Consider the following 17,202-nt stretch of genomic DNA (forward strand, 5'->3'; position numbering starts at 1 on the left):
AGGCAGAAAACAATACACGGGACTACAGAAATTTTATTTTTGACTGGAACAGTATAATTTAACACATGTTTAACGGTTATCTCTGGGTTTTGAAGATTTCACGTCTTTTTCTTTTTTAAATTTCTATTTTCTATTTTCTATTGAATTCTATATTCTACTTTCTATTTCTATTCACATATTTCCTTGGTGTAAGAACAATTGTTCTTTACAGGCAGGAAAACGGAGGCAGGAAGTTCGGATAACGGGAGGCAATTCAGGCATGACCACAGATCTTCAGGTCACAAAGCTGCAAAGGCTCCGGATTGGCTGGACCCGCCACAAACGGTATCCGGAGACCTCATTCGTGCCCACCTCCTTTCTTGCACGCTGGCTGGAGGTACTAATTCTTCTTGTAGAATATATTCTACTCTTTCTGCTGTGCTCTTTCCGACTGTGGTACGTTTCCTCAAGCCATTGCCTCTTTGGATTGCCTGCCAAGGGCTGTCTAGTGTCCAGTGATCCATTCCCACCCCCAAGTCTTCTAGGCAGCTCTGTGCTTCCTTCTCCAATGCCTCCTGCTGAGGTTTGACTTTGATTTACCCTGAACATGGGGCCTCCAGGGCCTGCTCCTCCCAGCACACAATGCCTCAGTGCCTTCTTTGTCCTACATAGCTGTTCTACCCACTCCTGCAGCCCTAGTACCTGCTCCTTAAAGGAAGCACAAGCTGCGAAGGAGCATGTTACGTCCTCTTTCTGAGGTGGGTCGAAGGGGACTTCTATTGCAGGGGGAGTGGGTATCTGGCATCCTGCTTTCGTGCCACTGCTGCGGCTCTGGTCCCGAAGGAAGCCAAGGATGATGTCAGGAAGAGATGGGGTGTGCTGAGCAGAAACATGTCCTAGGTTGTCCCAGGAGCAGGCAGGGTGGGCAGCTAGGCAGCTCCAAACACTGTGCCAAGAACCTCCAGCCATCCTGGGGAGTGGAGTACCCTGGAGACTTTACTGGGTCTCAGAGATCACATATCAATCACACCATAGCATCTGGGAAAGAGTATATGTCAGTTGCCTTGTCACATGTGCTACAGAGCGGAGAAGGCCAAAGCACATAGGAAGGATCAGGTCACTTTTACAGGGTTAAGAAGATAGGGTAGTTCAATGTGGTCCTTCGGTAAGGCCTGGAACCTGCCTCTACCGTTCTCTAGAATCAGAAAGGCTTCTACAAGAGAAGGCAATCCCACAGGAGGATTTGCTCACTGACTTCTCCCTTTCCAGGTGTCTGGATGAAAATAACTTTGGGGCGCCCATGGGATAGCATGGAGTGGTATTTCTCCCTATGTTCTCTCTCAGAATGCTCCAAGAAAGCTGAGCGTTCCATGTCAGAAGATTCTCGGCACAGCCAAGTATGCCTAAAATACTCTAATCTTTGTCTTACTGCAAAGAGCTATCCTCTGCTTCATGAGCAAGCACAGACCTGCTTCCTCCGTTGAGAAGGTCTTGCAGTCCAGAAGCCTCTAGTGGCCTCATTATTTTCTTTGTATCCCCTATAAGAAAAAAATCTGGGTGAATCTTTAGGTAAGGGATTGCCTTTTCAAGACATGTAAAATACCGCCACACTAAAATAATAGGATTCTGTCCTAAGAATAATTTCTGATTTACTTCTATCTTCTAAGTAGTCACAGATCTGGCACTGAGTTCTGTACTTTACGACTAACCAAGTTTAGGTTTTTCTGAACATTTGTTCTTAGTGAAGGATGAAATAATAGGCTTTCCAGATATGGCATACAGTGGTTACGGTGGGAAAGCAAGAGATGGATATTCATTTCAAAGATGGTTCTAATATCTTGATTACCTTGCTCTAGTGATTGTGCTAGAGGGGAACATCCCAAGGCAATATCTCAGAGCATCATTCTAAGGACACACACACCAGAAGGAAAAAAAATGGCCAAATATCTTCTAGTATGCTGCTCACTTTTGTTCTTCATCTTGTTATATTGGGCGTTACCTGTTGGTGAGTAATTCTTTTTTTTTTTTTTTAAATTTTACTTATTTATTTGACAGACAGAGATCACAAGTAGGCAGAGAGGCAGGCAGAGAGAGAGAGAGGAGGAAATAGGCTCCCTGCAGAGCAGAGAACCCGATGTGGGGCTCGATCCCAGGACCCTGGGATCATGACCTGAGCCGAAGGCAGAGGCTTTAACCCACTGAGCCACCCAGGCGCCCCTGGTGAGTAATTCTTTTTTAAGATTTTACTTATTTGAGAGAGAGAGAGAGAGAGAGTGAGAGAGAGAGAGAGAGAGCACAGCCGGGGGAGGGGCAGAGGGAGAAGCAGACTCTCCAATGAACAGGAGCCAGATGTGGGGCTCGATCCTAGGAACGTGGGATCATGACCTGAGCCAGAAGGCAGATGCTTAGCTGACTGAGCCACCAAGGCGCACCTCTGGTGAGTGATTTGACTGGTTCTGGCAGTTATGTAGATTTGATTTTTTGAGCTCTGACATTGTAATATGAAATAATGCTTTGGAATTATTTTCGATTTATATATGTAAGGATATCACTTTACTATATACATCTGTATCTATAGCGAGAAAGGCAATGCAGTGTGGTCACAAACAAAAGCTCCCAGCCAATGTGCAAGGGCCTTTGTTTTCCCAGTTATTAATGCAGATTATGAAACCTAACTCATGGGGACTCAGTCAGGTGTGATGTTACAGTGGTGGGCAACATGCCCACAGCTCAGCACATCTCGAAGACTCAAAGCTTTTGAAAATGCTTTGCCATGAATTTGAGTGGGTGTTTGTCCTCTTTTAGAGAAGAGCCCTATAGGGAGTTTTAAAGAGACCTAGGCTCAAGGACTGAAGAGCTTGAATTTTCACCTATCTACCATGAATTTCAGGGCATCAGCAAGTGTCTTTCCCTCTCTGTAAAATACGGGGGTTGGACTAACAGTCTCTTTAAAGTCCTTGCATTTCCTCATGTCTTTTATGTAATGGCTGCCAGTTCCGAATTGTCTCAAGTGCAGGCTAACTCCTATTAATCAAAAACTTATTTGGTACACTGGACTGGCAACATTTATGAGAGCGTGATTGCTTGCTCATTATCTATCAGGAGTAGAAGAATTAGTCCACATTTTTGAGGGGAAAATGAATGCATGTATAAATAAAAGAATGTTTTCATATTGCAAGCTTCCTCAGTAGCAAATTAGAATTCTTTAATTCTGCTAACAGGTTAAGCCAGGATTTACCAACTATCATAGTCTGCAACTATTCTCATGTATGTCTTAGTTTCAGGCCGTCGAGAGTGGTGGCCACCACATGGAGCTATTAAGGTAAACCTTCCACTCTGTGTCTCAGGACTGGCATTCTAATCTGAGTTTTCTCTGGAATTGTTGTGTTAGAACCTTACTTCAGGAATGCCATCCGTGGCGTTCTTCAGAATCCACTCACAGGAACATGGCAGGTACACTGCTGGTACAAGAGCCCTGAGCGGAGTGATCCAAACTGGGAACAAAGCTTAGATTTGGTCATCTGATAACCAGAGGACCCTCCCTCCCCAGTGCCTAGGAAGTGTTTATGAACACTGACAATTGCCAGGGGATTAGAGGATGTGGAGGGATTAATGGGTGACAGACCTACAGGATGATGGGGCCTGGCCATGGTGGTGATGTGGGATAAGGAAAGAAGGAGAAGAGTTTCTAAGCTCAGATAGGATCCCTCTTTCTCTAAATACTCAGCCAAAACTCTCTCCCATGTTGTATTAGAGGCACATTATCAATCCATCTATGGCTCTCATAGAGCCCCTGAGACCACTTCCTTGAGTTCCAGGAACCCCAAGCCCCTGCTTCAGACTGCCTCTGACCCCAGCCCTGTGAGGGGACATGGGTTCTCCTCCCTGATGAGACACGTCCCTTCTTTTGTTTTTCATGTTCCCTACAAAGTCAGGGCATTATGCTAAAGGCTTTCACATTTCACAACTTCAAAAAAGGAGTTGACTTAGGGATTTTGAGAGTGGATAAACTGTAGTATGTATATATTTTTTTGACAACCTACAGAACTATGATTTATTAAAGCAATTACTTAACCCACTAACTGTTGGGGTGGTTTGTTACATAGTAATACATATGGCATGCCCACTCGAAGTTGACACTAGTTTCCCACCATCCATTTTTATTACACAACATGAATTCACACATTTATGTTATCTACCTGCCTTCTGGATGCATTTTGCTTCTGGGCCTGTGCTTATTTCACTGAAAATCTACTCTTTAAAGAAAGAACCACTAACTATCTATTATGTCTTCATAAATATAGTGAGACACTGAGAGTACAAATATGAATATGTCTTTTTTTTTAAGAAATCTTCCATACCAATTTATTTCTTTTTAAAATTTTGACTGAATGGTTTTTTTTTAATTTTAATTTTTTTTATTTTATTTTTTATAAACATATATTTTTATCCCCAGGGGTACAGGTCTGTGAATCGCCAGGTTTACACACTTCACAACACTCACCATAGCACATACCCTCCCTAATATCCATAACCCCAACCCCCCTCTCCCAACCCCCCTCCCCCCATCAACCCTCAGTTTGTTTTGTGAGATTAAGAGTCACTTATGGTTTGTCTCCCTCCCAATCCCATCTTGTTTCATTTATTCTTCTCCTACCCCCTTAACCCCCCATGTTGCATCTCCTCTCCCTCATATCAGGGAGATCATATGATAGTTGTCTGTCTCCGATTGACTTATTTCGCTAAGCATGATACCCTCTAGTTCCATTCACGTCGTCGCAAATGGCAAGATTTCATTTCTTTTGATGGCTGCATAGTATTCCATTGTGTATATATACCACATCTTCTTTATCCATTCGTCTGTTGATGGACATCTAGGTTCTTTCCATAGTTTGGCTATTGTAGACATTGCTGCTATAAACATTCGGGTGCACGTGCCCCTTCGGATCACTACGTTTGTATCTTTAGGGTAAATACCCAGCAGTGCAATTGCTGGGTCATAGGGTAGTTCTATTTTCAACATTTTGAGGAACCTCCATGCTGTTTTCCAGAGTGGTTGCACCAGCTTGCATTCCCACCAACAGTGTAGGAGGGTTCCCCTTTCTCTGCATCCTCGCCAGCATCTGTCATTTCCTGACTTGTTAATTTTAGCCATTCTGACTGGTGTGAGGTGATATCTCATTGTGGTTTTGATTTGTATTTCCCTGATGCCGAGTGATATGGAGCACTTTTTCATGTGTCTGTTGGCCATCTGGATGTCGTCTTTGCAGAAATGTCTGTTCGTGTCCTCTGCCCATTTCTTGATTGGATTATTTGTTCTTTGGGTGTTGAGTTTGCTAAGTTCTTTGTAGATTTTGGACACTAGCCCTTTATCTGATATGTCATTTGCAAATATCTTCTCCCATTCTGTCAGTTGTCTTTTGGTTTTGTTAACTGTTTCCTTTGCTGTGCAAAAGCTTTTGATCTTGATAAAATCCCAATAGTTCATTTTTGCCCTTGCTTCCCTTGCCTTTGGTGATGTTCCTAGGAAGATGTTGCTGCGGCTGAGGTCGAAGAGGTTGTTGCCTGTGTTCTCCTCAAGGATTTTGATGGATTCCTTTCTCACATTGAGATCCTTCATCCATTTTGAGTCTATTTTCGTGTGTGGTGTAAGGAAATGATCCAATTTAATTTTTCTGCATGTGGCTGTCCAATTTTCCCAACACCATTTATTGACGAGGCTGTCTTTTTTCCATTGGACATTCTTTCCTGCTTTGTCGAAGATGAGTTGACCATAGAGTTGAGGGTCTAAAAAATAGAAATAGAAGGAAAACTTCCAAAATCATTTTATGAGGCCAGCATCACCTTGATCCCAAAACCAGACAAGGATCCCATCAAAAAAGAGAACTACAGACCAATATCCTTGATGAACACAGATGCAAAAATTCTCACCAAAATACTAGCCAATAGGATTCAACAGTACATTAAAAGGATTATTCACCACGACCAAGTGGGATTTATTCCAGGGCTGCAAGGTTGGTTCAACATCCGCAAATCAATCAATGTGATACAACACATTAATAAAAGAAAGAACAAGAACCATATGATACTCTCCATAGATGCTGAAAAAGCATTTGACAAAGTACAGCATCCCTTCCTGATCAAAACTCTTCAAAGTGTAGGGATAGACGGCACATACCTCAATATTATCAAAGCCATCTATGAAAAACCCACCGCAAATATCATTCTCAATGGAGAAAAACTGAAAGCTTTTCCGCTAAGGTCAGGAACACGGCAGGGATGTCCGTTATCACCACTGCTATTCAACATAGTACTAGAAGTCCTAGCCTCAGCAATCAGACAACAAAAGGAAATTAAAGGCATCCAAATCGGCAAAGAAGAAGTCAAACTATCACTCTTCGCAGATGATATGATACTCTATGTGGAAAACCCAAAAGACTCCACTCCAAAACTGCTAGAACTTGTACAGGAATTCAGTAAAGTGTCAGGATATAAAATCAATGCACAGAAATCAGTTGCATTTCTCTACACCAACAACAAGACAGAAGAAAGAGAAATCAAGGAGTCCATCCCATTTACAATTGCACCCAAAACTATAAGATACCTAGGAATAAACCTAACCAAAGAGACTAAGAATCTATACACAGAAAACTCTAAAGTACTCATGAAAGAAATTGAGGAAGACACAAAGAAATGGAAAAATGTTCCATGCTCCTGGATTGGAAGAATAAATATTGTGAAAATGTCTATGCTACCTAAAGCAATCTACACATTTAATGCAATTCCTATCAAAGTACCATCCATTTTTTTCAAAGAAATGGAACAAATAATCCTAAAATTTATATGGAACCAGAAAAGACCTCGAATAGCCAAAGGAATATTGAAAAAGAAAGCCAAAGTTGGTGGCATCACAATTCCGGACTTCAAGCTCTATTACAAAGCTGTCATCATCAAGACAGCATGGTACTGGCACAAAAACAGACACATAGATCAATGGAACAGAATAGAGAGCCCTGAATATGTCTTTTTAATCCTCCTCAAGGCATCACTACCTAGTGGGCCAGATAATTAATTATGTATGCAATTAGCATGGGGCAGGCATCAGTGCCTATGGGTACAAAGTCAGTCACATCAGCTAATAAAGTTCAGATCCCCACTTGGGACTTGAGCAGGCTATTCTGTCTTTCTTTATGGTTCTCTATTATTCCTATCCACAAGAATTCCAAGGTGCATGTACGTGTTATGGTACATATTTTAAATCAAAGCATATGGGTTCCAGTAAAGCATCTTCTCCAATTACGGGCTTTCAGGGTTTTTTTGCCCAGTTGGCATAGAAAATCTCTAAGACTATTGCCATGTCTGATACTCTGGGAATAAAGGAGATTGAGAAAGAAGCTAAATTGCCCAAACACCATCCTGTTTATCCGCTCTTCCTTTTCCCACCAGAGGGTAGGAGGCCTCAGTGCCCTGTGGCTGCCAAGACTCCTCACCAGGAGGGCGTCGTTGTTGTCAAATGGGGTGAACAGTGGAGGTCGGCCTCCACTGCTCTGGGGAGGGGCAGCTGTAATGGCTTTTCCTCATCAAGTCCAGATATGACCTACCTGTCTGTGAGAGTAATTGTAACCATATCATTCTTTTCAACTGAATTTCAGGTGAAATGTCCGTATAAGAAAGTAAACTTGAGTTGGTTCACTGGAAACGTGAAGCCCTGCCCTGGTTTACATCAACCCATCTGTGGCACTAATTTTGTAACCTATGAAAACCCCTGCATCTTGTGTATTGAGAGCCTGTGAGTACTCTTTGGCAGGGAAAGAAGAGAACAAAGACAAACTTAGCCTACAGCAATTACTATGTCCCTCTTCTACCAAGTGCATCAACCTTGAAGCCAGGAACTTGCTCCAGCACTGATACTTATCAGTCCCCAATCAGAAGAGCATGTGGCAATAGAAAGCCCGCTGGGGTGGAAAGGAGACTCAGTGTACTCTGTGGTATTTCAGGCCCTTCTGGCTGAGCCCTCACGCTCCCATATGCCACGTGATGTCAATTCCCATCGGCCAAGTAAAGCTTCGGTTATTCCATTCAGCCCTGAAATTCTTTGATTGGAAGAAAAACTGCAGTTTTGCCTTCTCTCAGATACCTTCCATCTCTTCGGTGCCTGAAACTCTGAGCTAGGATGAGGTGACTGCAAAGATTGGGTTCTTGTGCTAGGAGTCAGTGTTTAGGTTCTTGGGTTTATGGGAGATGATTATCAGTGATTAGACACTGGGGTCTCTCAAAACCATGGCTTCAGCTTGATCTCTGTGTAAGCCAGTGTGGTTCATGGGGATTAAAATTCTCCTCGTGGTATCAGACTGAAGCCTTCGACCCAACAATCATTTTGTACTTTTGTACAAGGAGCAATGACAGGAATGTGAAAATCCCACATCATCCCCGCTCATGAGGAATTGGGCCAAAGCATGAGAGTGTTAAGATAATAAAAAGAGGACAGATGTGCCTTAGATAACACAGGTTCAGGCCTGATTGAATAACTTATTTTCAAAGAGATTGTAGCATAGGTTGTAATGTTGTCCATGGCCTCTTAGAATCATGGAAGGGTAACTGGGTAGGAAATCCAATAACCTGACTCTTGTATGTAGTCATTTCCCTTTGTGCTCTGGCTCTTTGTTTCCCTAAATATAAAATAAGGATGATAGATAAAATAATTTCAAAGAGTTTTTGTAGTTCTGACATTTTATTCGTGAAATGTTAATTCTGCATTTTTCCTTTAGGAAATCTCATGGGAAAATTAGGTTTCAAAATGATGGAGAATGCTAGCTGAGTGGATTTGGATGCCCTAGAGGATATCTTTTTTCTCTCCATCATGACAGTCCTTCTCTTACAATTCACGCCTCCTCCCATGTGATGGTGGCAGAGACCTGCCCCAGCTGAGCTTGTATCAGGTAACTGAAGGCTCCTTAGGCCTCTTCCCTCCCTAATAAACTTTTCTGAAAGCCTGACTTAACTTGGTCCTCAGATCTGCGTCTCAGTTCTCAGAGCCAAAGGTCAAGGACAAATATTGGGATTTATCAGCTCCTGAGACTGTGGACAGTGAAATAATCTATAATGTAAGTGCTCCAAGCTGTCTTCCAAGGAACACAACAGAAATTTCTTCTGTATTTCCATGGTATTTCTTCCTGTTCCTAGGAACTACAGAGCATTGTGCTCTTCCTGCCCATTCCTGCCGTCTCCTTGCAGCAAGCCCCTCATTAAACAAACCCACTTCTAGACTCAGCATTGAGACAGGCATTTACACACACCCAGTCCACGGACCCCACTTTTCTCCATAGAAGGAGGCCTACATCAGTGGTGTCCATGAATGTCCCATTGTTTTTTTAAATTCTCTTAACACATTTCAACCTCTGAAACCTATCAGGACATGTTCTTCTTTGGGTTATATTTCTTCTGTGTGTGTGTGTGTGTGTGTGTGTGTGTATACATTCCTAATATGGAGGGGAAAGTATCTCTTCTGCCTTTGAATATCCTCGTAAGACTGTAGTCAAGAGCGCTTACCTGTTTGTTGGCTCTTTGACCTTGACTACTATGCTGATTACAAGGCAGACACAGGACTCCAGCAAAAAGGGAAAAAATCACCTTTAGTCTATCAACTGTAGAATATGAAAAGCAAATTGCTCTGGGGGAAATGAAATATTCTCTATCTTGATGGTATGTCTATTTCCACTCTTCTAAGTCCTGGGGGTGCAGGGACAGCAAGAACTGCAGGGAGGGTTGTTTTCTAACGCTACTGCCTTGACTTCACGTTTACAAATCTCTTCTCCTGTAATGATTCAACTGCTACAGGTGTCATGTCATCAATTTTTCATCTCAAACATTTTCATTTTCATCTCTATAAGTTTGATCTATCCTTCGTGTTTCTAACTTTTTTGACATCTGGAATAAGAGTTTTAATAACAATTTTTATGACTGCTAATTCAAATATTGGTGTCAGTTCCGGGACAGTTGATTTTCTTCTCATGATGGATGACATCCGAAGATAGGGATTTTTATGAATGAATTTATAAATTCATAATTTTATGAATTTTATCTCGTTTGGCCCTGAGTATTTTGATCTTTGTAGAATTAGTCTTGAGCTTTGTTCTGAGACACAGATCAGTTATTGGAAGCAGACTGACCCTCTGGGATATTACTTTTAAGAGTGGTTAGGTGGGACCAGAGCAGTATTCACTAAGTGGCTAACTGATCATTACTGAGGCAAGCTCCTCTTGGGTACTCCACTCAACGTTCCATGAATTCTAAGTTTTTCTAGGGTGACTAACAGGAACAGGCACTATTACCGGCCTTATATGAGATCTGGGCTCTGTTACCTCTAATCCTCTTTGGTGGTTCTTTCTTGGCTTTGGGTAGTTTCCTCACACACGAGCACCAATCAGTGATGTGCTGAGCTTTCTGTCCAGCTCTTTCATGCTGTGGTCCTGCGAACATACCACATTGGTCTCTCTCCTCTCAGCTCTCTATCTTCTCAATTCGGGGAATCCACTTGCTCTGTCTGGACTCTTCTTTCCTGTTCTGAGCATCTCTCACAATGCTGAAACCAAGATCAGTCCTAGAGCTCACCATATTTATTTCTCATCTCTCTGGAATTGGCGTCCTTCGGTGCCTGATGTTTTATATATTTTGCCTGATTTTTCTGTTGTCTTTTCAAGTAGGAGGTATATCTGGTTACTCTTACTACCTATTATTTGAAGGTAGAAGTCAGTTTTATCTTTATCATTGTTCTTAGATTTTCCTCTGATACCTTCTAAAGTCTAGAAGTACATTAGTCAATGTATTTATTAGTCATTATCCTACTGTTTTAAAGAATTCCTGGGGCACCTGGGTGGTTCAGTTGGTTAAGTCACCGAGTCTTGATTTTGGCTCAAGTCATGCTCTCAGAGTCCTGAGATCAAGCCCCACATGGGGCTCTGTGCTCCTTGGGGAGTCTCCTTGAGGATTCTTTTTCTCCCTCTGCCTCTGCCCCCCCCACCCAAGCGTACACTCTCTCCAAAATAAACTAATAAATCTTAAAAAAAAAAAAAAAGAATTTCCAAAGGATAAGACTCGTGTTCTGTAATAATACAAAAATTTTCAGTGGGTAATAAAGCATTTACTTAAATGTACTATTCACAACAGTAAAAGGGGACTTTAATAATGACATTTTTCTTTCATTCAACAGTAGACATTTCCAAAGAAGGAAAGGAAGGAAGCATGTTTATAAAATACAAGCCTTCCCTCCTTTCAGTGCAACCTCTAAAAGCTGACCTCTGCTGCACATATCCCTTCACTGCTAACATAAAAGATGCTTTCCCCCTAGCTTTCCTTGCTCTGGCAGCCACTGCCCTAGCTTGCTCTCTCGCTCTCCCTCTCTCGCTCGCCCTCTCTCACAGCTGTTTCAAATTTTGAACTCCCTCTGTCACATTTCCTTTTGTTTGTATTCTCTAAATGTTGATCTGTCCCAGGTTTCTGTCATTGCAATCTTCTCTTTCCCCATCTTTCTCTGCTTGATGATCCCACTCACCCCTGTAATTTCTCTATTGTCTGTATACTTAAAACTCACATGTTCACATGACCAGACTGTACCCATGAACTCAGTATCAGGTACTACACATCGTAATTTCATGGACTCATAGAATCTTTAAAGTCAGTAGAGCTAATCTGAGTCCTATTTTTTTCTAAGTGTACTCCTCCATGTGTTTTGGTTTAATTAAAGTCAATGTCATCGTCTCTCTTTTCTCACTTAAACTCAATTTCAATATACAACTTTTATATATTTCTTATTTCATCCTAAGTATAAATTAAACCCATGAGTATTTATTTAATGCAAGTCTTCATCATGTTTTAGTGGGTTATTTTTATATTCTTAACTACTACCTCCATTCTATTGTCTCAACCATATTCCTGCCTCCCTTCTAGAATCATTTGAACATGACATGTTAAAAAAAAACATGGCATCTTTTGTGAGTTATAATACAAACAAACATTCTAGTATGACCTGTAAGACATTTATTTCACCTGCCACACAGGTCCAGCCTAAAGCCTGATTTTACACATAATGAGCTCTTGCAGGACGTGTAACACACTGTTTTCCCAGAAGGTGGCAGTAGAGCACCGTCATTTAAACCCGTAATTGTGTAGCCCAATGGCCAGCTTAAACTGTTCCCCTTAATTAGGTTCAGAAATGGGGATTCCTATGCAGGCAGTGAAGGAGAGCTCTCCTGCTTCTACCTAAGGTTTTGCCTGCATTTGTTACTCACCTGGACATCCCTATTTAAATTTATTTGGAGCTTCACTTCTCCTCAAAACCAAGCAATGTTTTGCTTGATTTTACTTTTTCAGTTAAGATTTACATTTCTGTATTTCAAAGCAAATAATTTTAAAATACAAATTTGAAATTTAAAGAAAATGAATGCTGGGGGAGGAGAAAGAAAGAAAGGAAGGAAGGAAGGAAGGAAGGAAGGAAGGAAGAAAAGAAAAGAAGAAAGAAAGAAAGAAAGAAAATGAACCATGGTGTAAGGTGATCTTGTGGTTTGCATAGTATTTCAATGAACTTCTTTGGCCGTCTACGCATACCCATACTCCAAGTAATTCCTGATTTTTGTATATATAAACACTGGAATATTAGCCCTAAGAAAATGAAACCTTGGGAATGTCTGGGTGGCTCAGTTGGTTAAGCATCTGCCTTCAGCTCAGGTCGTGATCCCGGAGTCCTGGGATTGAGACCCACATCAGGCTCCCTGCTCAGTGGGGAGCCTGCTTCTCCCTCTGTCTGCTGCTTCCCCTGCTTGTGCTTTCTGTCAAATAAATAAAATCTTTTTAAAAAATAAAAAATAATGATATGGAAAAACTGAAATGTTTGCCAGCCTCTAATTATAATATAGCCAAAAAAAAAAAAAAAATGGAAGAGAGCAACATGTTATATGAAAGAAACATGATGAAGGGGCGCCTGGGTGGCTCAGTGGGTTAAAGCCTCTGCCTTCGGCTCCGGTCATGATCCCAGAATTCTGGGCTCTCTGCTTGGTGGGGAGCCTGCTTCCCCCTTTTTATGTCTCTGCCTGCCTCTCTGCCTACTTGTGATCTCTGTCAAATAAATAAATAAAATCTTTTTTTTATTTCAAAATATATATTTTTTAATTTCTTATAAACATATAATATATTTTTATCCCCAGGAGTACAGGTCTGTGAATCGCCAGGTTTACACACTTCACAGCACTCACCATATCACATACCCTCCCCAATGTCCATAACCCCACCCCCCTTCTCCCAACCCCCCTCCCCCCAGCAACCCTCAGTTTGTTTTGTGAGATTAAGAGTCACTTATGGTTTGTCTCCCTCCCAATCCCATCTTGTTTCATTTATTCTTCTCCTACCCCCTTAACCCCCCATGTTGCATCTCCTCTCCCTCATATCAGGGAGATCATATGATAGTTGTCTGTCTCCGATTGACTTATTTCGCTAAGCATGATACCCTCTAGTTCCATTCACGTCGTCGCAAATGGCAAGATTTCATTTCTTTTGATGGCTGCATAGTATTCTATTGTGTATATATACCACATCTTCTTTATCCATTCGTCTGTTGATGGACATCTAGGTTCTTTCCATAGTTTGGCTATTGTAGACATTGCTGCTATAAACATTCGGGTGCACGTGCCCCTTCGGATCACTACGTTTGTATCTTTAGGGTAAATACCCAGCAGTGCAATTGCTGGGTCATAGGGTAGTTCTATTTTCAACATTTTGAGGAACCTCCATGCTGTTTTCCAGAGTGGTTGCACCAGCTTGTATTCCCACCAACAGTGTAGGAGGGTTCCCCTTTCTCCGCATCCTCGCCAGCATGTCATTTCCTGACTTGTTAATTTTAGCCATTCTGACTGGTGTGAGGTGATATCTCATTGTGGTTTTGATTCGTGTTTCCCTGATGCCGAGTGATATGGAGCACTTTTTCATGTGTCTGTTGGCCATCTGGATGTCTTCTTTGCAGAAATGTCTGTTCATGTCTTCTGCCCATTTCTTGATTGGATTATTTGTTCTTTGGGTGTTGAGTTTGCTAAGTTCTTTGTAGATTTTGGATATAGCCCTTTATCTGATAGGTCGTTTGCAAAATAAAATCTTTAAAAAAAAAAGAAAGAAACATGATGAATACTGTCTCAAAGTAAATATAATCTAAGGAACCAAATTATATTTTTCTAAGTAGAAGAACAGGATTTATTATAACATCAAATAAAAAACTAGATAATTAAAAAACAAATGTAAATAAAAATGGAGATAATAATCTATTAGCTTTTTGATAACTTCTTTCTTGCACATTTTCCATTGGGCTGTTGCTTTTTTTTTTTTTAACGATTATTTATTTATTTGAGAGGGAGAGACAGCATGAGAGGGGAGAGGTCAGAGGGAGAAGCAGACTCCCTGCCAAGCAGGGAGCCCGATGTGGGACTCGATCCTGGGACTCCAGGATCATGACCTGAGCCGAAGGCAGTTGCTTAACCAACTGAGCCACCCAGGCGCCCTGGGCTGTTGCATTTTTATCTATAGAAGTTCTTCATGTATTTCTATGAGCCGCTTGTTGGATATGTGTGTTGGAAATATTTTCTCTTAGTAGGTGGTTTACCTTTTATTTTATTTATATTTTGTCTTTTTTTACTATTGCACTACTGGGTACTTACCCAAAGAAAACAAAAGCACTAATTCAAAGGGATACGTGCACCACCCCTATGTTTATAGCAGCATTATTTATAATAGCCAAACTATGGAAGCATCCTAAGTGTCCATCACTTGATCAGTGGATAAAGAAAAGGTTGTGTGGGTATATATATAATGGAATATTACTCAGCCATCAGAGAGAATGAAATCTTGCCATTTGCAACAGCATAGATGGAGCTAGAGAGTATGCTAAGCAAAATAAGTCAGAGAAAGACAAATACCATATGATTTCACTCACATGTGGAATTGAAGAAACAAGACAAATAAGCAAAAGTGGGGGAGAAAAAGAGAAGAGCGGAGATGCAAATCAAGAGTCAGACGTTTAACCGACTGAGGACCCAGGTGCCGTTCTTTTGATTTTCTAAGTGCTCTTCTATTCAGGCTACTCTGTACCCTGTGGGTGATTATAGTGCTGTGTTTAGGAGAAGGGAGCATTTGCAAGAGTCCTAAGGCATTGTGATTCTTTAACACATGAAATATTTGTGAAAGCCTCTCTCTGAATCAAATTTGTACCTAGACTTCTCCTTATTCTAGTGGTTTGATAGATGTCCAGAGAAACAAAATGACCTAAAGTTCCTTGCTTGCAAAACGTGTTTTCACCTTCATAATAATTACTTTAGGAATTTGAAATACCTGTTGCTAATGTGAAGTAAAGGTCCTTGGAACTACAGCACATATGTGGTATATCTTAGTAAATTGTAGGCAGTTAATAAACTGTTGAGAGAGGAACAAGGAAGAAAAGTGAGGAAAAGAAGAGGAGAGAAAAGAGAAAGTATTAGGAAGATGTTAAAATACATGAGTGGGGAAATGATTCAAAGGGAGCGTGAGTAGGAGTGTCTAGTATGCAGACTGAGGAAACTGATAGCTCTGCTAAGTTCTATTTTGATGCAGAAGCTTCTGGAATAGTCTGTATTTCATAATATATAGGACTATATATTCAGGAATATTGTGTGTATGTGTATGTGCACGTATGTGTAGTTATAGGTAAGAAACTTTATGAAAAACAGAACATTTGGCAATTGTATAGAAAAACTTGATCAAAACAATGAAAGTACTATTTTATGCCATTTTGGAAAGGCAAAACTGCAGGGGCACCTGGCTGGCTTAGTAGGTAGAACATGTGACTCCTGACCTTAGAGTTGTAGGTTCCAGCTGCACACTGGGTGTGGAAATTACTTTAAAAAATAAAAGCTTTTTAAAAATTTAAAAATTAAAAATAAAAGACAAAACTGGAGATATCTGGCATGTGGAAGAGAACATTGATATAGTGCATGAAACATAGGAAGGAAGGAAAGAAACAAAGGATGAGGGAGGGTGGACCGAAGAGGGAAAGATCCTATGAAGGGACAGAGAAATACATCGTGATTTGTGTGGCTTCAAGGTGGAAATTAAGATAATTGAAGCATCAGAATGACAGGTCTCAATTAAAATTAAGGAAGCTTTGTCTAACTGTGTAATTGAACAGTGGAATGGGCTTCCCTGAAAAAAGGAAGTCCCATCCCTGTCTTAACAATACTCAAGCAAAGGTTGAATGACTGCTCTTACAGGGGTTGTAGGGAGATTGTAGCCAGGTGCAAGTTTTGTATGCTTAAACTATTTCTCAGCCCTTGGAAATTATGTTCATCTTCTATAAGCATGCAACTGTGCCACCTGAAGCAAAACTTAGGACAACCGACACAGAGCAAACAGTTTGACCGGTGACCTGAAGAGGACAGATTCTGTAGGTATCCAATTCTTCCCATCCCATACTTGCCCCAGAGAGGCAGGCTCTCAGGAGGAGCTGGGTGGGAGAGGGATATCATAGTGCCTGCTGTTAGTTTAGAGTTGATGTCATACCTTGGGTGGTAACCAGGGAAAGCAGAAACATGTGAATCACAGCCTGATTCCCAGAAGAAGAAAGCATAGATCTGGGAAATAAAATAGTACATAGATCCCACATAGACCTGGGAAATAAAATTGCAGGTTACAATATTTTTGCTTGTAGCTATGGGGAGGAAAAGGAAGGAGCAGTATGAGATAGGAAGCTTTTTCTCAGACTTCCTTTTCTTCATGGATGTTTTTCCTGAGTCCCAAACTACATCTGAACTTATTGTGCCTATCTTAGTGTTGACTGCCTGTATTTCAGAAAATTAAGCATGCATCACAAGGATAATTTTACTAACCTCTTTTTCCATAACTAGACCACGAGCTGCAGGGGAGCAGGAAAGTTACGTATCAGTATTTATGGTTATATACCCTATACCTGCTCTAGTGACTGACACAATGTAGGTGCATATTCAACAAACAAATAAAAAAATTAATAAATGAAAAGGAATTAGCCCCTCAAGATCTAGCACATCATTGAGGTCATAAATACTAAAATGACATTTGGTTCTAAAACATTTCTATTGTATTTCTTAAACTAAGATACGCCAGAACCTTCTCAGATTGCCTTGTATTTCTTGTCCCATTGTCATGATGACAACTGTGTAACAACAGGAGTAGGAAGGA

The 17,202-nt window shown here is 41.0% G+C and overlaps 1 protein-coding gene across 3 annotated transcripts; it reads left to right on the top strand.

Moving 5' to 3' along the window:
* The first annotated feature begins 217 nt into the window (after nt 1-217).
* On the top strand, nt 218-8,964 carry SPINK14 (serine peptidase inhibitor Kazal type 14 (putative)). 3 transcript variants are annotated; one of them, XM_047730639.1, is made up of 5 exons: nt 218-324; nt 1,836-1,984; nt 3,258-3,301; nt 7,632-7,768; nt 8,748-8,964. In XM_047730639.1, the coding sequence occupies exons 1-5, from the start codon at nt 260-262 to the stop codon at nt 8,791-8,793; spliced, it is 441 nt and encodes a 146-aa protein (XP_047586595.1). In that variant the 5' UTR covers nt 218-259; the 3' UTR covers nt 8,794-8,964. The 3 variants fall into 3 exon arrangements, with proteins under 3 accessions (XP_047586595.1, XP_047586596.1, XP_047586594.1); XM_047730640.1 differs by having other exon boundaries at nt 3,264-3,301; XM_047730638.1 differs by lacking the exons at nt 218-324; nt 1,836-1,984; nt 3,258-3,301 and having other exon boundaries at nt 7,011-7,768.
* The last annotated feature ends 8,238 nt before the right edge of the window (nt 8,965-17,202 follow it).

This window comes from Lutra lutra, chromosome 5 (genome assembly GCF_902655055.1).
Source record: "Lutra lutra chromosome 5, mLutLut1.2, whole genome shotgun sequence".
Lineage (NCBI taxonomy): Eukaryota > Metazoa > Chordata > Mammalia > Carnivora > Mustelidae > Lutra > Lutra lutra.

What these genes read in the sequence shown, in the direction of transcription:
- SPINK14 (XM_047730638.1), top strand. Translation starts at nt 7,335, where the DNA reads ATGTCTGATACTCTGGGAATAAAGGAGATTGAGAAAGAAGCTAAATTG. An exon ending in ATCTTGTGTATTGAGAGCCT is followed by an intron (nt 7,769 to 8,747) that starts GTGAGTACTCTT and finishes TTTTTCCTTTAG; the next exon opens with GAAATCTCATGGGAAAATTA.